The sequence below is a fragment of the Scyliorhinus torazame genome, chromosome 8, assembly GCF_047496885.1.
Source record: "Scyliorhinus torazame isolate Kashiwa2021f chromosome 8, sScyTor2.1, whole genome shotgun sequence".
In the NCBI taxonomy this organism is placed as follows: Eukaryota; Metazoa; Chordata; class Chondrichthyes; order Carcharhiniformes; family Scyliorhinidae; genus Scyliorhinus; species Scyliorhinus torazame.
This window is the reverse complement of record NC_092714.1, coordinates 260,143,129-260,168,008: the sequence shown is the minus strand read 5'-3', so window position 1 is coordinate 260,168,008 and position 24,880 is coordinate 260,143,129. Positions and strand designations below refer to the sequence as shown.

Here is a 24,880-nt window from a genome sequence, read left to right as displayed (position 1 = left end):
CATGGTGGCACAGTGGTTAGCACTGCTGCCTCACGGCGCCGAGAACCCGGGGTCGATCCCGGCCCCGGGTCACTGTCTGTGTGGAGTTTGCACATTCTCCCTGTATCTGCGTGAGTCTCACTCCCACAACCCAAAGATGTGCAGGGTAGGTGGATTGGCCACGCTAAATTGCCCCTTAATTGGAAAATAATAGTTGGGTACTCTAAATTTTTTTTAAAACACCATTCGGTGGAAAAAGCACAGAATGTCCTCCGGGTGGGGGACTTTGATGTCTATCACCAAGAGTGGCTCAGTAATACCACCTCAGACCAACCTGGCAGGGTCTTAGAGGAGATAGCTGCTAGACTGGGTCTGTGGCAGGTGGTGAGGGAACCAACAAGAGGGAAAAACATACCAGGGGCGGCACGGTGGCACAGTGCACAGCCCTCAACAAAAGGCCCTGGGATCACACTACCCTGCACAGCACTTGACGCATGGCCCTGGGATCATGCTGCCCTGGCACAGCCCTCAACACAAGGCCCCAGGTTCACGCTGCCCTGCACAGCCCTCAACACAAGGACCTGGGAACATGCTGCCTCACACAGCCGTCGATACAAGGCCCTGGTATCTTGCTGTCCTACACAATCCTCGACACAAAGCCCTGGGATAATGCTGCCCAGCAAGGCCCCCAACAGAAGGCCCGGGGATCATGCTGCCCCACAGGGCCCTCGATACAAGGCCCGGGGATCTTGCTGTGTTGCATACGTTTCGCTCATCTTCGGTTGGAAGGTCGGGCAAGAAAGGATTGGAAAGATTTGACAGTAAAAACGTAGGAGGTGAGAGACAATTCTACTCTGATTGCCACTCCATTGAAGGTCAGGCCTAATCGGTTTTCCTTATTTCTACCACAATCCAAGCACATTTTTCAAATTTACAAGTAACTGAATGCATTTATTCCTCATAGCAAAGGATAATTTGGCTGCTGTGGAATATTTATTGTGCCTTTTATCTGGGACACTAATTGGCCTTGGATTAAGGCAAGGTAAATCAGACAGGGTTTTCTGTTCCCCCATAGCCATCACCCTCCTCCACCCCCAGCCCCGTGATTGCTATTTAGTGGCCCTTGCTGGAAAGATTGACAAGCGTTGATATTCGAGTGAGGGGCAGATTTAGTAAGCGCCGTGGTGTAATAACCTGTCAATGCTCACCATGAGTCTATTGGATTGCAATTAGTTTGCTGAGATATGGGAAAGGCAAGCAGCACTTCACCGATTCCTAGCCCAGCAAAGGTATCCCCACGTTGAGGACATGAAAACAGAAGATAGGTGTAGAAAGAAGAATTGCATTTGTATAGCGCTTTTCACAATCACTGGAAGACCCAAAGTGCTTTACAGCCAATCAAGTACTTTTGAAGTGTGATCACTGTCTTAAAGTAGGATTCGTGGTAGCCAATTTGGGCACAGCAAGCACCCACAAACAGCGATGTGATAATGACCAGACCATCTATTTTTGTGATATTGATTGAGGAATAACTCCCCTGCTCTTCTTCAAAACCGTGCCATGGGATCGTCTGATCCATCCCAGCGGGCAGACGGGAGCACAGTTCAACATTTCATCCAAAAGGTGACACCTGGGCTCCGACAGAGCTGCACTCCCTCAGCACTGCACTGAGGTGGCTGTTGTGTTCAAGCCCTGGAGCGGGACTTTAACCTGGAATCTTGATGCAAAAGCAGGTCTGTCAGCATCTGTGGAGAGAGGACGGGGAGCTACCGTTTCGAGTCTGGGTGACTAGGGTGGTGCTTTGACAAAGGGCCATCCTGCCCCGAAACGTTAGCTTCCCGTTCTCTCCCCACAGAGGCTGTCAGACCTGCTGAGATTGTCCGGCATTTTCTGTTTTTGTTTCAGATTCCAGCATCCGCAGTTATTTGCTTTCTCCTGGAATCTTGATGACTCAGAGGTGAGAGTGCTTCCAGTGAGCCACAGAAAATAACTGGAAAAGCTGGGATTGGATTGGATTGGATTTGTTTATTGTCACGTGTACCGAGGTACAGTGAAAAGTATTTTTCTGCGAGCAGCTCCACAGATCATTAAGTACATGGGAAGAAAAGGGAATGAAAGAAAATACATAATAGGGCAACGCAACATATACAATGTAACTACAGAAGCACTGGCATCGGATGAAGCATACAGGGTGTAGTGTTAATGAGGTCAGTCCATAAGAGGGTCATTTAGGAGTCTGGTGACAGCGGGGAAGAAGCTGTTTTTGAGTCTGTTTGTGCGTGTTCTCAGACTTCTGTATCTCCTGCCCGATGGAAGAAGTTGGAAGTGTGAGTAAGCCGGGTGGGAGGGATCTTTGATTATGCTGCCCGCTTTCCCCAGGTAGCAGGAGGTGTAGATGGAGTCAATGGATGGGAGGCAGGTTTGTGTGATGGACTGGGCGGTGTTCACGACTCTCTGAGGTTTCTTGCGGTCCTGGGCCGAGCAGTTGCCATACCAGGCTGTGATGCAGCCCGATAGGATGCTTTCTATGGTGCATCTGTAAAAGTTGGTAAGGGTTCATGTGGACATGCCAAATTTCCTTAGTTTCCTGAGGAAGTATAGGTGCTGTTGTGCTTTCTTGGTGGTAGCGCCGACGTGGGTGGACCAGAACAGATTTTTGGAGATGTGCACCCCTAGGAATTTGAAACTGCTAACCATCTCTACCTCGACCCCGGTGATGCTGACAGGGGTGTGTACAGAACTTTGCTTCCTGAAGTCAATGAACAGCTCTTTAGTTTTGCTGGCATTGAGGGAGAGATTGTTGTCGCTACACCACTCCACTAGGTTCTCTATCTCCCGCCTGTATTCTGACTCTTCGTTGTTCGAGATCCGGCCCACTATGGTCATATCGTCAGCAAACTTGGAGATGGAGTTGGAACCAAGTTTTGCCACACAGTCGTGTGTGTACAGGGAGTAGAGTAGGGGGCTAAGTACTCATTTCAATGACAACAGGTGCATACATAGTCAACTGGGAACTCTGACAGAATTATGCATTTATATGTGGTATCTCCCATTTAAGCACAGGTCACCCCACGGCTAAATTAGCGTGCTTTGCATTCCCTTCACATTTGAATAACATGCACAGTGTTAAGTGGTTGCTGCAATCAGTAAGCACCTCCTCTCCTGAGCTTCAGGCTGGTAGCCAGTGCCAGCAATAGGTTTCATAGTCACAGAGTCATAGAATTTACAGTGCGGAAGGAGGCCATTCGGCCCATCGAGTCTGCACCGTCCCTTGGAAAGAGCACCAGAGCTAAGCCCACGCCTCCACCCTAAGCCCACACCTCCACCCTGTCCTCGTAACCCCAATCATGTTTCACATGAAGTAAGAAAGTCAAAAGTAATCATAAACACTAACAACCGAAAATACTGCAGATGCTGGAAATCTGAAATTAAAACAAAGCCCGGCTGGGAAAACCCAGCAGGATGAGCAGCATCTGTGGAGAGAAACATCGTTTTTGGGGTTTGCTTTTTTAAATTTAGCGTACCCAATTCATTTTTTTCCCAATTAAGGGGCAATTTAGCATGTTGAATCCTCCTACCTTGCACATCTTTTTAGGTTGTGGGGGCGAAACCCGCGCAAACACGGAGAGAATGTGCAAACTCCACACTGACAGTGACCCAGAGCCGGGATCGAACCTGGGACCTCAGCGCCGTGAGGCAACAGGGCTAACCCACTGCGCCACCGTGCTGCCCACGAGAGAAACATAGTTAACGTTTCAGGCCCATGATATTTGTCAGATCATAATAAATATATCTGTTTAATCATATAAGTTTTTTTTTATACAGAAGAAAATGCTTGAATTGTGGATGACAAGGTGCCGCAGTGGTTAGCACTGCTGCCTCACAGCGCCGAGCACCCGGGTTCGATCCCGGCTCAGGGTCACTGTCCATGTGGAGTTTGCACATTCTCCCCATGTCTGCGTGGGTTTCACCCCCACAACCCAAACCTGTGCAGGTTAGGTGGATTGGCCACGCTAAATGCACCTCTGCTATTCGTCTCAACTATTCAGTGTGATTCCACATTCTCATCACTCTCTGGGATAAGGAAGCTTCGCCTGAATTCCCGAATTCCCTACTGGATTAAATAGTGGCTATCTCCCTTATTTATGGCCCCAGATTCTGGCCTTTCCCACAAGTGAAACAGCTTCTCCTTGTCTACCACATCAAACCCTTTCATAATCTTAAAAAGCTCAAGTAGAGGGCGGCGCAGTGCCTCACGGCACTGAGGACCCAGGATCGATCCCAGCCCTGGGGCAGCACGGTGGCACAGTGGGTTAGCACTGCTGTCTCACGGTGCTGAGGTCCCAGGTTCGATCCCGGCTCTGGGTCACTGTCCGTGTGGAGTTTGCACATTCTCCCCGTGTTTGCGTGGGTTTCGCCCCCACAACCGAAAAGATGTGCAGGGTATGTGGATTGGCCGCGCTAAATTGCCCCTTAATTGGAAAGAATTAATTGGGTACTCTAAATTTATTTTAGAAAAAGGAAAGGGCCCCAAGCCTGTTCAATCATTCTTGATTGGCGTAACCTCACGGTTTTAGAATCACAGAATCCTTACCGTGCAGAGGAGATAATTCGGCCCATCGGGTCTGCACTGATGCTCCGAAAGAGTACCCTGCCTCGGCCCAATCCCCCGCCACATCCCCGTAAACCCCATAACCCCACCTAAACGTTGGGCACTTAAGGGACAATTTTGCATGGCCAATCCACCTAACCTGCACATCTTCGGACTTTTGGAAAAACCTTTTGGGGAAACCTTTATGCATCTTCCCCAGAACCTCTATATCCTTTTTAATATATGGAGAGCAGAGTGTTCAGCATGAACAAAGTAAGGTTCTATGCTAGTTTAACGTAATCTCAGCTCAGTTTTTCAATTATGCCCATCTAAACATGAACCTGGACTACCTCACATTTGACCACTAGGGGGCGCTGGAGGACAGATTGCGTTAATATTGGTGCTTCAAAAGATCTGCGGCAAGGTGGCTCAATGGTTAGCTGAGGACCCGGGTTCGATCACGGCCCAGGGTCACTGTCTGTGTGGTTTGCACATTCTCCCTGTGTCTGCGTGGGTCTCACCCTCACATCCCAAAGATGGGCAGGGTAGGTGGCTTGGCCGCGCTAAATTGCCCCTTAATTGGAAAAGAAAACTGACCACACTGAATTTTTAAAAAAAAGAAATGCTGCCAGGATCAGGGATGGAATTTAGTGAACGTACGAGTCAAATGCCAACTTAAACATGCCAATTCTGAATTAAAATAGAGGCGATTCTCCAGCAGTGTTTGTCAGATCATGAGCAGCAGAAATCCTGGCCATTTTTCCCCAGCTAGCCCCAAGCCAATCGGGTGATTTGTCGTGCCCCAGGAAATTGCGCGATGGTCCAATATAGCCCACACCGCACACGGCCAAATGTTGTGGCCGTAATGCGCGTCTGAGGGTCCTTGGTGCTGGAATAGCTGAGGGAGGATAGAGCTGGTTAAAGCACGGCCCGAGGTTTGCTGATGTTCGCGAGGATTTATCAAATTCCCGCAATGGCGCTGCATGCCGCCTGTCACCAAACAAGAGAGACTTACATTTATATGGCGTCGTCCACGACCGCGGGACATCCCTGAAGTGCCTTTACATTTGCAGTCTCTGTTGTCATGTGGGCACAATGGCAGCCAATTTGTGACATGTTCCCACGCAGCAATGTGAAAATAAAGACAATCTGCTTTCGAGTGGCGATTAGCACTGCTGCCTCACGGCGCCGAGGACTCAGGTTCGATCCCGGCTGGATCGAAGTTGTGCAGGATAGGTGAACTGGCCACACTAAAGTGCCCATTAAAAGAAAGATCTGTTTTGGGACATTGATGACGGGAATAAATGTTTAGACAGGATGCCAGGGAGAGCATCATTGACCTTGATTTTTTAAAAATACTTTCACGGGATGTCAGCATCCCTGGCTCGGACAGCATCGTTGCCCATCCCTCTGCAAAGTTCTTGAACCACTGCAGTCCATCTGGTAATGGTAATCACAGTAAGAGGTTTTACAACACCAGGTTAAAGTCCAACAGGTTTGTTTCGATGTCACTAGCTTTCGGAGCGTTGCTCCTTCCTCAGGTGAATGAAGAGGCATGTTCCAGAAACATATATATAGACAGATTCAAAGATGCCAGACAATGCTTGGAATGCGACCATTAGCAGGTGATTAAGTCTTTACAGATCCAGAGATGGGGTAACCCCAGGTTAAAGAGGTGTGAATTGTGTCAAGCCAGGACAGTTGGTAGGATTTCGCAGGCCAGATGGTGGGGGATGAATGCAATGCAACATGAATCCCAGGTCCCGGTTGAGGCCGCACTCATGTGTGTGGAACTTGGCTATAAGCTTCTGCTCGGCGATTCGGCGTTGTCGCGCGTCCTGAAGGCCGCCTTGGAGAACGCTTACCTGCGCGACAACGCAGAATCGCCGAGCAGAAGCTTATAGCCAAGTTCCGCACACATGAGTGCAGCCTCAACCGGGACCTTGGATTCATGTCGCATTACATTCATCCCCCACCATCTGGCCTGCGAAATCCTACCAACTGTCCTGGCTTGACACACTTCACACCTCTTTAACCTGGGGTTACCCCATCTCTAGATCTGTAAAGATTTAATCACCTGCTAATGCTCGCATTCCAAGCATTGTCTGGCAGGTTTGAATTTGTCTATATATGTGTTTCTGGAACAGACCTCCTCATTCACCTGAGGAAGGAGCAGCGCTTCGAAAGCTAGTGACATCGAAACAAACCTGTTGGACTTTAACCTGGTGTTGTAAAACTTCTTACTGTGCTCACCCCAGTCCAACGCCGGCATCTCCACATCATGGTAATGGTAATGATATTGTGCTGTAGAGGTAAGAGATACTACCCAATGAACAGCAGCTGTTGCCATAAGAAGGGTGAGGAAGTCATGGTAAATGTCTGCCCTTTCTCACTATGTGCACAAGTACATAATAAATAGGAGCAAGAGTAGGCTATTCAGCCTTCGTGTCTGCTCCGCGAGTCAATGAGATCATGGCTGATCTTCTACTTCGACACCATTTTCCTGCGCTATCCCCATAACACTTCATGTTTTTAATATGTAGGAATCTATCGATCTCAGTCTTGAACATACTCAATAATGTAGCCTCAAAGCCTTCTGGGATAGAGAATTCCAAGATTTAACACCCTCTGAGTGAAGACATTCCTCCTCATCTCTGTCCTAAATTACCTTCCCCTTATTCTGAGACTGTTTCCCCTGGTTTTGGTACACCCCCCATCGCCCCCAGGGGAAACATTCTTCCTGCATCTACCATTAGGATCCTGGATGAGAACCCAACTATTTGCAATTTGTAAAACTGTGAGGAAATGTGGTCGGCAAGGTCGCACAGTGGTTAGCACAGTTGCTTCGCAGCTGCAGGGTCCCAGATTCGATTCCCGGCTTGGTTCACTTTCTGTGCGGAGTCTGCACGTTCTTCCCGTCAGGTGTACAGGCCAATCTAAATTGCCTTCAAACATAAACAATATTGCATTAGCTAGCTATCTGTAAACAAGATAATGGTTCTCAAGATCTATTAGCAGAACACTTCACCTGCAAACCAATGACTACTTCACTTTTACAACACCTTAATCACAGCTCTAGCAGTCATACTGTCTGTTTGCATCTTAACCTCGGTTTTAATAACATTACTGCAAAAGTATAAAATATTATACTCTCTTATATTCATCACACTACCCACTCAAGCCCTGTAAGGATTTTGTGTGCTTGAATCACCCCTCATTCTTCTAAATTCCAGAGAATAAAGGCCCAGCCTATTTAACCTTTCCTCTTAGGACAATCCCACCATCCCAAGAATCAATTTAGTGAACCTTTGTTGCACACCCTCGATGACAAGTATATCTTTCCTTAGGTAAGGAGACCAGAACTGCACTCAATACTCCAGGTGCAGTCTCAGCAAGGCTCTATATAATTGTAGTAAAACATCTTTACTCGTATACTCAAATCCTATTGTAATAAAAGCCAACTTACCAATGCAGTCTTACCAAGTCTCTGTATAATCTTTATTCTTATGCTCAAATTCTCTCGTAATAAAGGTTTCTCAATTTCTTTCTTTACCTCTATTTTGGCCTCCAGTGACTCAAGAGCAAGGACACCCATGTCCCTTTGAGGTTCGACACATCTCAGCCTCTCACAATTAGAAATACCCTTTATTTCTGTTTTCCCTACCACAGTGGATAACCTCACATTTCTCCAGGGTGTGTTCCAATTGCACTGAACGTTGCACAGTAATCTAATATCTGGGGATTTGATCAGATTTGATCACAGGGAGGCAGGTGGCGGTGGTCCTGGGTAAAAGGAGGCAAAATCGGCCTGGCACCCTGTTGGACAGTAGGTAACATTGCCCCTTAGTGATCAAAGGTTAGGTGGGGTTATAAAGATTATGGGGATAGGGCTGGGCCTTGGGCCTAGGTAGGGTGCTCTTTCAGAGGGTCAGTGTAGTCTTGATGGACCGAATGGCATTGTAGTCATTCTATGATTCTAAGATATAAGGGGGCATCAGGGGACACCCATACACCTTCCCTACTCCCACAGTCAAATAAACTACAGCCACTCACTAGCACAGTTCAAACACATGGCTGAGATATTGGAGAGTAAGCACACTCTGTACACCAACAAAATGCCATGAGAGGAGGTTTGAGCGGGGAGGGGAGGCTGTGGGAGGGAGGAGTAACAGAGCAATTACTGCAGAAAACTGCGGAGAAGGTAAGCATTAAAAAAAATGTGTGAAACATATATTAACATTTGCACCACAGCTTCCGAAATATAGTAACTTCCAAAGAACAGGATAAGTTGCCATGTACCTGGGGGAGGCACGGTGGCGCAGTAGTTATCACTGCTGCCTCGCGGCGCTGAGGACCTGGGTTCGATCCCAGCCCCGGGTCACTGTCCGTGTGGAGTTTGCACATTCTCCCCGTGTCTGCGTGGGTCTCACCCCCACAATCCAAAGATGTGCAGGGTAGGTGGATTGGCCACACTAAATTGCCCCATAATTGCCCCTCCTCCACTCCCCCCCCCCCCCCCAAATCCCCATCGGAGAACCTACACCTCTCACTGCTAACTGAGCTTGAGACGGCTGCACCAGCCTCATGATCTTCTACCATTTCCCTCACTTACTTATATCAAAAGCTAAATGAAACAAAAATAGTTTTAATGAGAACACAGTGAGTCTTGTTTTTGACATGAAAACATAAAGTGCCCAATCATGCCGCATTGACCTACAGCCCTCTGGGATATCAGCTAGCTGGGTGTTCCTGTCTTTGAGCCTGCACAAATTTAGTGACTTTTCCGCTTAGATCAGACACACGCAACACCAATAACTTGCATTTATATAGCACCTTTAACATAGCAAAACACCCCAAGGCACTTCACTGGGACATTAATCAAACAAACTTTGACACCCAGTCACATCAGGAGATATTCGGGCTGCTGGTTTAAGCTTGGCCAAAGAGGTAGCTTTTTTTCCAATTAAGGGGGAATTTCGCATGACCATTCCAGCTACCCTCCGCATCGTTTTGGGTTTGGGGGGGGGTGAGACCCACGCAGACACGGGGAGAATGTGCGAACTCCACACGGACAGTGATCTGGAGCTGGGATCGAACCCCGGTCCTCGGGACCATGAGGCAGCAGTGCTAACCACTGCACCACCATGTTGCCCTAAAGGGATAGGTTTTGAGGAGTGTTTTATAGGAGGAAAGAGAGTTTGAGATATTGAGGGGAGGAATTCCAGAGCTCAGGATCTATAGGCCTCTGAAGGCACAGCCACCAATGGTGCAGGCACCTGAGGCCAGAACTGGAGGGGCTGCAGAGTTGGAGGACATTTCCGAGATAGGGCGGGGTGAGGCGAATTGTCAGAGTCCTGACTAACTGCCTCTACCAATTTCCCTGTCAGTTTACGAGGAGCAAGTTTCAGAAAATACTCAACACTGGCACCAGATGGCGCACTGGGGCAGTGAAGCATTCAATGGCAGGAGTGGGCAGAGTACTTTGGGAGCACCATTCCTGTCCCAGCGTAAACCGATGGTGTGACGATAGCTGCTTTTGGTTGGGCCGCAAGAGGAAAGAAATCAGAAAGGCTTGCATTTATCTAACGCCTTTCACATCAGCGAAGTAGACATTTCGAAATGGAACAGCCAATTTGTGATTGTCCTCCCCCCTACATACCTCTGCATCAAGAATATTCCAAAACTTTGCTTCTGCCGCCCTTTCAGGAAGAGCTCTCCAAAGACTCATCACCCTCTGGGAGGAGTTTTTTTGCCCCATCTCCTTTTTAAATAAGTGACCACTTATTTTTAAACAGTGACCCCCTAGTTCTAGCTTCTTCCACCAAAGGAAACATTCTCCCCATTTCCGCCCTATCAAGAAGCCTCACGATCTTATATGTTTCAATCAAGTTGCCCCTTACTCTTCTAAATCCCAGCCAATACCAGCCCAGCCTGTCCAACCTTTCCTCATAAAACAATCTGGCCATTCCAGGTCTCGGAAACTGTCTCCAAACTGCTTCTACATCCTTCTTTTAATGGGCATGGTCGCACAGTGGTTAGCACTGTTGGTTCACAGCTCCAGGGTCCCAGGTTCGATTCCCGGCTTGGGTCACTGTCTGTGCAGAGTCTGCACGTTCTCCCCGTGTTTGCGTGGGTTACCTCCGGGTGCTCCGGTTTCCTGCCACAGTCCAAAGATGTGCAGGTTAAGTGGATTGGCTATGCTAAATTACCCTTAGTGTCCAAAAAAGGATAGGTGGGGTTACTGGGTTACGGGGGATAGGTCGGAAATGTGGGGATAGGGTGGAGGTGTGGGCTTAGGTAGGGTGCTTTTTCCAAGGGTCGGTGTGGACTCGATGGGCCAAATGGCCTCCTTCTGCACTATAAATTCTATGAAATAAGGTACTCCAGTTGTGGTCTCGCAAGTGGTCAACGTCACACAAACAGCATTATCTGGTCATTATCACACTGCTTTTTGTGGGGGCTTGCTGTGTAAAAATTAGCTCTCACTTTTCCAACATTACACTTTAAAAAACACTCCATTAGCTGTAAAACACTTTGAAACGGCTGTGGGTTGTGTAAAGTGCGGTATAGAGAAATATAGACCTTCCTTTTTGAGACATTGAATATTACTATCCCTAATCCGATGGTACTGAAAGCAAATTACAGCCTGCCCACAGACTGAGTCATTTTAAATACTAGATCTAAAAAACATCTTCAGGGGCAGCACGGTGGCGCAGAGATTAGCACTGCTGCGTCACGGCGCCAAGGACCCGGGTTCGATCCCAGCCCCGGGTCACTGTTCATGTGGAGTCTGCACATTCTGCCCCGTGTCTGACCCCCACAACCCAAAGATGTGCAGGGTAGGTGGATTGGCCACGCTAAATTGCCCCTTAATTGGGGAAAAAACGAATTGGGTACTCTAAATTTTTTTAAAATCTTCAGACCTCCAAAGGGTTAAATTGCAAATGGTAAAAAAAAAATGCTGTGAAGTGTTTTAATGCGTTGTCTGCGAAAAAAGAAAAATAGAGGAAAGCGTTATTTATTCTGTTGTGAAACTTTTTTTCCAACTCTTGGATGCAAGGGGAGGGAGGCGGAAGAAAAACTTTTTGCATATATATATATATAAACTGGTTATTTGGAAGGTGCAATCTCGCTTTAAGGGAGTTCCCATGGTTTTCGGCCGAGTGCTGGAAGCTGCAGCTGGTCGCCAGCGAGTGGTAAAGTAAACGCTCGGTTGGCTGTGTGCTTCTGTCAAGGGCAGGGGAGGGCAGGCAAGGCCAGACTGACTGGCGCCTGGGAACACCTGGAGAAGTTCAGGTTAACTGCATTCCTATACACACAGCTGATTCATAGGATTAAATATACTAATCCTTTGTCAGCAGATGTGATCCTAGTGTGACACCAACCCTGGCTCACAGCAGCCTACGGCACATTGTTTTATTTAAACCCCTGAAAACAATTAGAATCGTTCCCCCCCGGGAAGTAAGGAGGAATTAATATTAATAAAATGAGCGTTCATTATGAGTTTTTGAACGCACCATTTTTTAAGAAATACATCAATTATAATTGTTTTTGCAGGATTCATGTTGCTTTAATGTGTTGCACGGGTGTCAACCTGTCCCGGGAGGAAAGGGCTGTTGAGGAAAAGTTGTGTTTGCCAGAAGGAATCTTTTTTAAATTAAAAACAAAACTTGTGACCAAAAACCATTGATGTGTCTTTGTCTGAATGTCAATTGAATTCTTCGCAGGGATATTTGGGAGAGCAGACCCCAATAATTAAAAGGAGGTTTTTTTTTGTGTTCTTTCAAGTTTAGGAATAAATGTGGAGAAATATGAAGAGATTGCGGGGAGCATTCCAGGACTTTTGTTGGTACTCGAGTTCTCGTGAAGGTGGCGTTTGCAAGTTCACTTTAGGACATGGTGATGTGTGTGTGTGGGGGGGGGGGGGGGGGGGGGGGCACGAGAAGGACATTCTTTCTGACACAATCGCGGAAGTATTTATATATTCCATAGATCGCTGCATTTTTAACAGCCCATCGTCAGAATGTCAAATTAGACTTTTAGCAATCAGCCAAGTGTATTGCTTGCTCAACTCCAAGTGTTTTCAAACAGGCGCATGTTAAAATTTAATTTGCGATTTCTGGGGGGCACATTAGAATATTTCAACCAGTATCCTGCACATGCAATTTTTTGCAATGCATATTCACCATTTAAACACGTGACTATTGGCCTTTATTTAACTGACCTGTATCGAAGTAGGTGAGAATTCAAAAGAGATGTGGACACTTACTGCCCTTAAGGCTCCCTGTGGGGAAGTGGCATTAGAAGCTGGATAGGTGCTTGGATGGCCGGCACACACGCAAGGGACCGAAGGGCCTCTTGTTGTGCTGTAAATCTATGATCCCCACCCTTATTCAGAGAAAATTGTCAAAATGGAAGTTTACAACTCCCTTCGACTCGGTAGCTTGAAACGTGTTTGAATGTTACAAATAAGCAGGATGCACTCTCAATAAGTTCACCTTTATTGACCAGGGAAGTCAAAAAGTTTCTGCCGGATGTTCTTGAAAAGTATTTTCGTTCGTGCGAATTCCCCGACAGCGCGAAAATGCACATCAAAAATCCTCATTACTGTATATAAACTGTGCATTTGATTAGTCCCCCCCCCTGGTAACTGAGATCACCATTACTCAATTACATGGAACATTAACGGCCTTCCCCAAGTCATCTTGTACAAATGAATTATGTACGGTGCCTGGCAGATTGCATTGCGGTAACGCCCCCTTCTTACATCTGTTCAAACTGCTTTCAGCTATTGTAAAGTGAATGTTTCCGGTCTGTGAATACCCAGGTATTTAAACGGCCGATCGTGATGTTGCTAAACGCGACCGTCATGCACATTACTCACTCGCCCCCAGTAAGTTGTTACATCGCCAAGCAGTTTTACAATGTGTGGTTTTTGAAACTTTACAGAACTCACACTACCGCTTTATCATTGGAAATCACTGTATAAAGTCTACCGCTTTATCATTGGAAATCATTTCATTCCTTACACCTTTCAGTAAAAGTGGGTTACAGTGCAATCAAATCAGAATTGGGAATGATATGCCCCTGGATATTTATTTACACGTGTTAAATAGGAATTCCATGGTCAGTTATACTTCCTGTTAGTGTAGGAATTTCAGTAGTATAGATATCTTGGTCGTTCCATTGGAATTGTTTTGGGGAAAGTTTTTTCAGTCATTGCAAATCTTTGAAACCTTACCCAAACTTTTTTAGAAATACAATCACACGCTTCTTTTTTTATCAATTCACACTATTTATTTTTAATTAAATTCTTCAAAAAAAATCAATTAAAAAAATCATTGGTCGACTTTAGTACAACATTGTTGTGAACAATACAATACACTTACAAAGTATAAGATTTACAATTTAATCACCCATAGATCTCTCCAGGATGTGACATACAATCTCAATTCTAGACTCCAGCATATGTCCCTTGTTAACGGCCTGTGGTGTGATGTTGGCATCAGGCGGTGGGACACACACACACATTAGAAGGATGGCGTGGCTAATCGCAGTTAAATCTGTTGCTAGGCATGTCGCTAGGAAGAACGTTACTAAACTTTGCTGTGCGCTTCCACCTAGTTCCCGCGTCCACACTGGGCGAGATGGGGAGACTAAAATAAGAAGGACCCGAGATTCCTGGAGCCGGACGGGTCACTTGCAGTATCTGCTCTTGCTGGGTGGGTGCTCATGATCATCAAAGGCACTAAGTCCCAATAACATGGGGGAAATTTTTGTTCGGTTTTTTTTCCTGGTAAGTTCCCCTCGTGTCCTTCTCCCAAGCTCTGCGGGATAGACTGATAGTCCAACACCACCGGATCATGGAATACTTCGCATCTGGAATACCTGGAAGGAAATGGAAAATACATCAATTAATGTTCCATTCACGCAATATTTAGAAAAAAATAATTATTCCATTGTAAATAAACTGGAGAAGCAATTGAACATGGAAATACTGACATCCCAAAGAGTTTAACCCAACATTTTAGACTGACTTTTATCTCCAATAGGTAACAGAGTAGTGACCAATAAGAAATTTGACCCCCCCCCCCCCCCAAACACACACATAGAAAACCAGGAAGAGTTCAGTTTTGAGAAATAATACTTCACATACCTGCAAATAATCGTAATCCTCTCATCGGCATAGAATTCTGTCATCACTACCAACACAGGAAACCTAGAGGTTAAAACAGGGGAAGAATCGATTAAGACAACTTTCCAAGATATAATTTGTTCTTTGTATCATGTTTTTTTAATGTTACGGGGTGGGGGAGGATAGTGAGATTGAATATTCACCTCTGCTGTCAGTCCACTCACATCTGCACCGAGGGGTGCCCGGCTCTGGGCCGTGTTTCCCGCGGCTGGCTGACACCCCAGCCCCGGCTGATCGTCCAACTCGAGCTGCAAGTCCCAGATGTAGTCGATGACATGTTGCAGGATCTCCACCTTGCTGACCTTCTTGTTCTGGGGCAGGGTGGGCACCAACTCCTTCAGCTTGGTGTAGCAGCCGTTCATGTCGTAGAGAAACATGCTCATCTGCTCGTCCAGTAGCGGGGGCATCTTGTACTTGGCGATGGCGATGCTCTGCTCCGACAGGCACCTCACCACCTCCTCGGTGCATCCCTGGCGCTTCAGCGAGCAGGCGGCGCTGACCACTTTCATTTTACCGCTAACGGGGGAGGCGAAGAAAAGTTGGAGGGGGGAGAAAAAAATAAGCACTCGACTCAAGACAGAGCGAGACAGTGTATCAAAAGAAAATGCTGTGATAACTCTGGCCCCCCCTTGGCTGCCAGTTTTATGCTCCATGCTCACAGAGTGGGTGGATCCAGACCGTCAATCAAAGCTGATGTCCCGTCCCTCCCCACTCCCAGCAAATCACATCACAGCTCAGGAACAACATGAGGCGGGTTTTCCTGCCCATGTCAGCCAATGCAAAGCCCAGATTGTATCAGGATTTGAAATCTGTCAAAGGCGATGGGAGGGAAACCGGGGTGGGGGGGTCGCAAATGGAAACAAATGTACATGTTTTCTGCTGAAGATGTGGGAATCCAGCTGGGTTCGTGTCTGGTGGGGTCTGCAGGTGGGGGTCGCCCGGGGGCGTGGGTGGAGAAATAATTCATGAGAATGTAAACTCATCAGATGTGCAGCGAAGGGTCTAGGATGGTTTTTAGATCTCTTCATTTTCATGTTACCTCGCCAAAAACAACTCAACTCAAGTCCCAACTGGGGAGTGTGTGATCTTGATAGCCTTAATACATGAAAATGCAAAGAATTGATGCTACACGATTTTGATTAGTGTGCAAACCCTCTATAAACTCAGATTAATCTATGACTGGAGGAATTCTGAAAGTAGTTATAAATGTTGCGGAATGTTACAAAGCAGAATATGAAGGAATTCGGTATTATCTTGGCTAATGGAGGTCTTATCCAGGGCAAAAAAGGCGACATTTTAATGAAACTACAAGCTATTTGCGAACTTGGATGAGATTGATTTTAAAATGTTTGCTTTGAGAGAAACAAAAAAAAAATAGTCTGCAACGAACTTAACATAAATTTTGTATAGATGTGGAGAAATTGGTATGGTTTATCTTTTCAAGAAATGGGCAATTTTGCTAGGAATAACTTCCAGTATTAGCATAAGACCTCGAAATAAAATATTTCTGTCTTGCCCTTTTTAAACAAAACATCAGAGTTTTTGTCGGGTTTGGTGCTGTGGCGGGTAACCAAGTTTAGAAGTGGAGACAATAGTAATGTTTAGAGAGGGCAGTTAAACTTGCGAGAAAAATGAACAATTAAACGCTTCCTACTTTTGAGGCAATTTCTTGCAATTTTTTTTAATGAGGGGGGAATGGGGCAGTTTCACACATTCGGTGCATTTCTTGAGGGTTTAGAGACGGGCAATAACACAAAGTCTGGAGGGGAGGTGACAGTTATAATCTTTAGAAGAAAAGTTAATTGTTAAACCGGTTTAAAGTTGTAACTGGCTGCGCTAATCACTTTTGAGCAGCGGGGTTTGCAATTTGTAAGAAGTAAGTTTATTTGGTTGGGGGGGGGGGGCGATGAGAAAGATTGGAGCAATTTTCCACAGATTCGGTGCATTTCTGAAGGGTCTGAAATGGAGGGGGGGCAACGACACAACTTTGGAGGAGTTTTTTTTGGGGGGAGGTGACAGATAAAACTTTTAGGGGTGTAAAAGTTGTGACTAACAGCATCCAGGGATCACTTGAGGCAGTGGTTTTGCAAAAGTTAAGTTTCTTTTTCAGAAGGGGGGGGGGAAGGGGAGTGAAAGAATGGAGCGATTTTTCACAGATTGGGTGCATTTCTATGGGAGATGAAGCATTTTCCCATCCTCAGCCTGTTCCCCTTTAACACAGCCAAATAGCAGCCTCCAGACTGGCAGGCGCCAGCCCCGTGACGTCACCCCATTCATACAGCCTTGACGCCTGTCAAACTGGCGCCGCGCAGGCGGTCGCCATGGAGACCCACACGCCAATCACCCGCACTACAAGGGCGCCGAACAGCCAGCAATTAACTGGCAATCATCTGCACCCTGATAAATCGCCCTTTAATTTGTCACCTTAACCCCTCTTAAAAAGTTTACACCCGCACACCTGCAAAGCCGTATTGTTGCTTGTGTTTTGGGCTTGGGGAGTTCGCATGGTTCGAATGCTTCCAGTTGCTAAATGCTTGGAGCTGGGACTGGGAGGGCTTGCAGAGGGCTGGGGGGTGGGGGGAGTGGGAATGGGACATTCTCAATTGAAAGCTTATGGTCCAATCTGCATTGCAATACATAAACCAGCTGCAAGAGCCTCGCACTGCGGGACAGCAGTTAACACATTATAAAGAGATTACCCTTTTATTTCTTTACAGTCCTGGCGTACATTTTAATTTTTGAAACATAAATTAATAAGTGGAAGTTGGGGGGGGTGTGCAATGCTACAACATATATGTTCCACAACACGGCTCTGTACACGGGACACAAATTGAGAACACGTTCGCAGGGAAAGGATATTTCGAGCACATCTGTTTGCTGTGGCTACATCTGGGAAGATGGAATGTGCCCGTGACAGAATAGCCCAGAGTTTGGCTACACTGGGGGTGTGGGCTACTGTGCACATGTATCGCGTGAAAATAATACTAATTCCACGTTTTACAAATTAAGGTTTCCCGGTCGCCTTTTCACTCAGAATGTTCTATATTTGTCCTGATTCCACGGGGAAAATCTTTGTTTTCCCAAATCTAAGATCGCAAACGCTCCAGAAATAGGAGCAACACACGATTTCAGAATCCCAAAACGTACACGTTAAAAAAAGTTAGCATTTTTGACTGCAGATATCAAGTCGGACGAAGAGGCTGAAATCTTCAGCAATGTTAGGTTAAATGCAGTTCAATATGAAGTTAGTCATCCTCAGAGCTTTTGCCCAGAGTTGTTGCAATTGTATTTTCAAATCTGTTGCTACTTATTCTTTGCATTCCTCCCCGTAAAAGGTCCATCCTTAAAAATCACAAAATATTAATGTCTCAGTAAGCATATAGCGTCTGTACATTAAACGCTACATTGATTAAAACAATGTTTTTTTAAAAAAAAATGCTACGTAAATGGGGTTCGGCTGGGTTAATAAGAAATTATATTAATTCAAGTGACACCGGAATTTTCTTCCAAGTTTTTTTTTGTTCCCCTTCCAGCTTTGAAAACTGAAATCTTAACTTTCACGTCCGATTGCATTTTGCTGGTGCTGTTTCAGGTCATAGCTCACAGGCTGTGGCCGAGACTGCAGGGCAGTTAGAACAATAGAGGATAAGAAGTGAGTTTGTGGGAGAGATTCAGCCTGGCGACACTCTGTCTGAGCCTCCTCTTTGCTCTGTTCAGCGTTCTTTGTTCAGCTGCGAAAACTATGAGCGTTTCCTACTGCCCTTCAACAATGACCCAGCCAGATGGGTCTCCCCATACACCCCCCCCCCCCCAACTAATCTTGTTTACAGCGTATCAGACAACAATATATATACTTAAAATGAAACACTTCAGGCTCAGAGAGGTAGGAGAATAAATTCAGTCGTACTCACACCAACTACAAAAGTTATTCTTAAACTTTTTTTTCTTATAAATTTAGAGTACCTAATTCATTTTTTCCAATTAAGGGGCAATTTAGCGTGGCCAATCTACCTAACCTGCACATTTTTGGATTGTGGGGGCGAAACCCACGCAAACACAAGGAAAATGTGCAAACTCCACACGACGGTGACCCAGAGCCGGGATCGAATCTGGGACCTCGGCACCGTGAGGTAGCAGTGCTTACCCACTGCACCACCGTGCTGCCCTAGTTATTCTTAAACTTATAGCGTATTGTTACCCAGAGAGAGAAAACCTTTTTCAAATTACATAGGGTTCTGCCCTCTCCTAAAATACATTGCGCACCTTTCCCAGTCTAGAAGGACATATTGCAGACAAACTTCAAGGTCTCTGGCAATGCTCCAGCAGAACTGGTTGCTAAGGGCGCCATGATCAATGCTGCTCTGCTGAGTCTGCAGTTTTTTTGCGCTACTTCTGGTATCAGTGGCCGTATGCTGACTAGGATGGTAGGTGGAAATCAGACACAGGTCCTGTGACCACCACCTTGCCTCTTCCCCCCCCCCCCCCCCCCCCCCCCACACACACACACACACACACTCTGCCATTGACTCTGGCTGGAAGGCCTTCAGGGCAGGCTTTGTTGTGTTTGTGGAACTCCCACAGTCGAATATCAACAATGTCAAACTGAATCCCTACGAATAACTTCGACTTTTGGGGAGATCATTTTGTAGCGGATAGGGGCGAGGTGCGAGATTGGGATAAATGAATAAAAATGGCCTTCATGTGGCCAGCGATTTGACTTCTAAAGTTGCGCTGAAAGGCCTTACCCCCAGTGAAGCGCATTCATCGTTTTGAAGTTGTTTCAGAAGGCAGAAGGCTCACAGTTCTCCTGTCAGAGTTTTTATAAATATATTTATTCACGGGATGTGGGCATTGGTGGTTAGGCCTATCCGTGAGGGTTGGTTTAGCTCAGTTGGCTGGGTGGCTGTTTCGTGATATGAAATGATGCCAGCAGTGCAGGTTCAATTCCTGTACTGCCTGAAGTTATTCATGAAGGCCCTTCGTCTGAGATGTGGTTTCACTGCCAGCCAACTCTCTCGCAAAAGGGGAGAGCAGCCTATGGTCCTCAGGGACTATGGCGACAAGGCCTTGAGAAGGAGCTGTTGAGCGTCCTTCTTGAATTGTAAATTCTGCACTGTAAATTCTATGAAAAAAAAATTGCTGCATGGTGTAGTTACACCCATAGTGCTGTTAGAGAGTTCCAGGATTTTGACCCAGTGACAAACTGCGATATATTTCCAAGTCAGGCTGGTAAGTGGCTTAGATGGGAACTCGCAGGTGTTCCCATGTGTCTGTTGCCCTTGTCCTTCTAGATGGTAGAAGTTGTGGGTTTGGAAGATTCTGTGACTAAGCCTTGGTGAGTTGCTGGAGTGCATTTTGTTGACACTACTACCACTGAATCACTGGTGGAAGGAGTTACCATCGAAGGTGGTTGATGGGGTGTCAATCAAGCGGGCTGTTTTATCTTGGATGATGCTAAACTTGCAGCTGTCGCTGAAGCTGCACTTATCCAGGCAAGTGGAGAGTATTCCATCACACTCCGGACTTGTGCCATGTGGATGGTGAACAGACTTTGGATGGCCAGTCTCAACATCATTCCCAACCTCTGACCTGCTCTTGTATCGCAGAGTATTCCTTACCACATATCAGCCCAAGCTTGTATGTTGTCCAGGTTTTGCTGCATATGGGCTTGAGTCTGAGAAGTCACGAATGGTGCTGAATATTGTGCTGTCATCAGCGAACATTCCCACTTCTGACCTTATGATGGAAAGGAGCTCATTAATGAAGCAGCTGAAGAAGGTTGGGCCTTAAACACTATCCTACAGTGATGACCTGGAACTGAGATAATTGACCACCAGCAACCACAACCATCTTCCTCTGTGCTAGGTATGACTTCAACCAGCGGAGAGTTTCTCCCCTGATTCCCAACGAAGCCAGTTTCCCTCGGGCTCCTTCATGCCACACTTGGTAAAATGCTGCCTTGATGTCAAGGACAGTGACTCTCACCTCACGTCTTGACTTCAGCTCTTTTGTCCATGCTTGGACCAAGGCTGTAATGAGGTCAGGAGCTATGTGACCCTGGCAAACCCCAAACTGAGTGTCAGTGAGCAAGTTATTGCTGAGCAAGTGCCGCTTGACGGCACTGTTAATGACCCTTTCCAAGTCTTTACTGATGATCAAGAGAAGGCAGAATGTTGTCAGAGCCCACAGCCTTTGCAGTATCCAGTGCCTAAAGCCGTCACTTGACATTACATGGAATGAATTGAATTGGCTGAAGTCTGGCATCTGTGATGCTGGGGACCTCCAGAGGAGGCTGAGATGGATCATCCACTCGGCACGTCTGCATGAAGATGGTTACACCAGTTTCAACCTTGTATTTTGCACTGATGTGCTGGATGTCTTTATCATTGAGGATACGGATATTTGTGGAGCCTTCTCCTCATGTTAGTTGTCAAACTGTACACAATCATTGATTGTGGGATCTCTTAGCTTTGTGTATTACATGCTTCTTCCACTGTTTAGAAAGAAGTAGATCTATGTTATAGCTTTATCAGATTAACACCTCATTTTTAGGTCTGTCTGGTGCTGCTCCTACCATGTCCTCCTGCACTCTTCATTGAACCATGGTTGATCCCCTGGTTTGATGATAATAGTAGAGTGAGGCTATACCAGACTCTGAGGTTGCAAATTGCAGTTTGACACAGTTCTTCAGCTACTGTTGGCCCTTAGCACCTTATGGATGCCCAGCTTTGAGTTGCTCGATCTGTTTGAAATTTTAGCACGGTGGTAGTGCCACACAATACGAAGGAGGGCATCCTCAATCTGAAGCCGGGACTTTGTCCCCACAAGGTCTTTGCGGTGTCACTCCTCCTGTAGCCACGGACAGATGCATCTGTGGCGGATAGATTAGTGAGGACAAGGCCCTGTAGGTTTTTGAAACGAAAACAGAAAACACTGGACAATCTCAGCGGGTCTGACAGCCTCTGTGGAGAGAGAAGGGAGCTAACGTTTCGAGTTTGGATGACTCTTTGTCAAAGCCACCCAGACTCGGGCGGCACGGTAGCACAGTAGTTAGCACTGCTGCCTCATGGCGCCAAGGATCCGGGTTCGATCCCGGCCCCGGGTCACTGTCTGTGTGGAGTTTGCACATTCTTCCCGTGTCTGTGTGTGTCTCAACCCCACAACCCAAAAAGATGTGCAGGGTAGGTGGATTGGCCACACTAAATTGCCCTTTAATTGCAAAAGAGAATTGGTTACTCTGAATTTTTAAAAAAGAACAAATAAGCCATCCAGATCGAAACATTAGCTCCCTTTTATCTCCTCAGATGCTGTCAGACCTGAGATTGTCCAGTATTTTCTCTTTTCGTTTCAGGTTACAGCGTCCGCAGTAATTTGCTTTTATTATCCTTTCGTTTTTTCCCTGTTTTTGGTTCTCTCACTTCCTGCCAAAGACCCAGTCTAGCTGCCATGTTCTGTTGGACTGTAGGGTCAGTCGCTGAAGCTTAAGAGTAGGTCGCCCATCAATTGTTGCTCTCAGGTGTTCTGGTCAATACTGATCCCTCAAGCAACACCGCATAAACAAATGATCTAGTCATTCCCACATTTGTTAGTGGGAGCTTGCTGTGCGCAAATTGCATTTCCGAAAGTGATTATGCTTCAAAAAAGTACATCATTGGCTTAAAGCACTTTGGGATTTCCCGAGCCTGTGAAAGATGCAAAATAAATACAAGTTTGTTTTCTTTTTATTTAGTAGCTATGTGGTTCAGGAAGGTCCTAGCTTTAATCTCTGGTCTGTGGTACACAAGCTAATCTTAGCTGGGGTGACAATGTCAGTGGTCCCAGTGCCTCAGGCTGGGAAAGCCTAGTGAAGCACTCATATTCATGCCTTCTTCTACCTCCGAAATATTTCTGCCTCCAAACTTCAGCAGCACAGGTGCTAGTCCGTGCTTTCAGCACCTCACTCTTGGTATGGAATATATCCTTGCTTTCCCTCAGCATTCCCTCTGATTGCTGTTGGTTCAACAGCTCCAGAGCATTAAGCACATAATCCATGATGATTCTCCAGTGTAGCACTGATGGAGCACTCCACTGTCAGGAGGTGCCATCTTTCAGATGGGACTTTATTAAAAAAATGTAGAGTACCCAATTCAAGTGCGGCACGTGGTCCAATGGTTAGCACTGGGACTGCGGCACTGAGGACCCGGGTTCGAATCCCGGCCCTGGGCCACAGTCCGTGTGGAGTTTGCACATTCTCCCCGTGCCTGCGTGGGTCTCACCCCCACAACCCCCCAAAAAAGATGTGTAGGTTAGGTGGATTGGCCACATTAAATTGCCCCTTAATTGGGGAAAAAAAATAATTGGGTACTCTAAATTTAGGGGGGAAAAAAGAGTATCCAATTCATTTTTTACAATTAAGGGGCAATTTAGTGTGGCCAATCCACCGACCCTGCACATCTCGGGCAGAATGTGCAAACTCCACACGGACAGTGACCCAGAGCTAGGATCGAACCTGGGACCTCGCGGCGTGAGGCAAGCAGTGTTAACCACTGAGCCGCCGTGCTGCCCTCAGAAGGGACTTTAACCCAAGCTCCCTACTAACACGAGAGCGAAGTACTGCACATGCTGGAAATCTGAAATAAAAACAAAATGCTGGAAATGTTGAGCAGCTCAGGCAGCATCTGGGGAGAGAAGCAGCATTAATGCTTCAGGTTGGTGATCCTTCCTCAGAACTCAAATCCAGTTGAAAGGTTTCTCTCTTCACTGATCCTGCAAGACCTGCTGAGTATTTCCAGCATTTTTTCTTTCTTTCGTGGAATATGGCATTTGTTAACCATCACTGATTGCCCTTGAGGAGGTGATGGTGAACCACCTTCGTGAACCGCATGAGTTCATCTTGTGTAAGTACACCCAATGTGCTGTCAGGAAGGGAGTTCCAGGAATTTGACTATGTGACTGTGATGGAACGGCCATATAGTTCTAAGTTAGGACGGTGTGTGCCGAGGAGGGGAACTTGCAGGCAGTCAAACTCTCCTTTGCCTGCTGCCCTTGTCCTTCTGATACTTGCAGTGTATATTGTAGATGGGCGGCACGGTGGTTAGCACTGTCGCTTCACAGCGCCAGGGTCCCAGGTTCTATTCCCGGCTTGGGTCATTGTGCGGAGTCTGCACATTCTCCCCGTGTCTGTGTGAGTTCCCTCCGGGAGCTCCAGTTTCCTCCCACAAGTCCTGAAAGACATGCTTGTTAGGTTAGGCTAATTGGACATTCTCAATTCTCCTTCTGTGTACCAGAACAGGCGCTGGAATATGGCGACTAGGAGATTTTCACAGTAACTTCATTGCAGTGTTAATGTAAGCCTACTTGTGACAATACTAAAACAATTATTAAGGTGGTACACAATGCAGCCATTGTTGGTAATTGGTGGAGGGATTGAATGTTGAAGGTGGTGGTCGAGGTGCCAGTCAAACAGGCTGTTTTGTCCTGGATGTTGTCGAGCCTCTTAAGTGTTGTTGGAGCCGCAATCATCCAGGCAGGCGGAGAGTATTCTATCACACTGTTGATGTCTGCCTTGGAGATGGTGGACAGGCTGTGGGGAGTGAGGAGGTGAGTTTCTCGCTGTGTAATTCCCAGCCTCTGACCCTGCTGTTGCAGCCACAATGTTTTAATGTTTGGTTCAGCTCAGTTTCTGACCAGTGATAATGCCACAGTATGTTGGCAGGCTGTCTAATAATGGGGGGCATTACAGCCTGACTTAATGTTTCGCAATTCTGACCTCTTGTGCACTCCTGAATTCTTTCACCCCACCAATGACAGTCGTGCCTTCAGTTTGGCAAGCCCCAAGTAATGGGTTTCCTCACAAAAGCAGACAATACTGGACAATCTCAGCAGGTCGGACAGCATCTGTGGAGAGAGAAGCGAGCTGACATTTCGAGCCTGGCTCTTTGTCAAAGCTAGGGATTTCAAAGGTCAGGATTTCCCTAACTAAACCTCTCCAAGTTCCTACTCTCTCTCCTCCTTCAAAGACACTCCTTAAACCTATCTCTTGTGACTAAGCTTTTGGTCACAAGACCTGATATCGCCTTGTGTGAGTCAATGTCAAATGTCTGTCTAATAATGCACCGGTGAGGACATTGCACTCT

The 24,880-nt window shown here is 46.5% G+C and overlaps 1 protein-coding gene across 1 annotated transcript; it reads right to left on the bottom strand.

Annotated features, from left to right (window-relative positions):
• Nucleotides 1–13,841: 13,841 nt before the first annotated feature.
• On the bottom strand, nucleotides 13,842–15,389 carry id1 (inhibitor of DNA binding 1, HLH protein). The gene is made up of 3 exons (XM_072515203.1): nucleotides 14,909–15,389; nucleotides 14,727–14,789; nucleotides 13,842–14,458 (listed from the first exon to the last, which is right to left on the bottom strand). Exons 1-2 carry the CDS (start codon nucleotides 15,272–15,274, stop codon nucleotides 14,748–14,750), a joined length of 408 nt encoding a protein of 135 aa, XP_072371304.1. The 5' UTR covers nucleotides 15,275–15,389; the 3' UTR covers nucleotides 13,842–14,458; nucleotides 14,727–14,747.
• Between the last annotated feature and the right edge of the window lie 9,491 nt (nucleotides 15,390–24,880).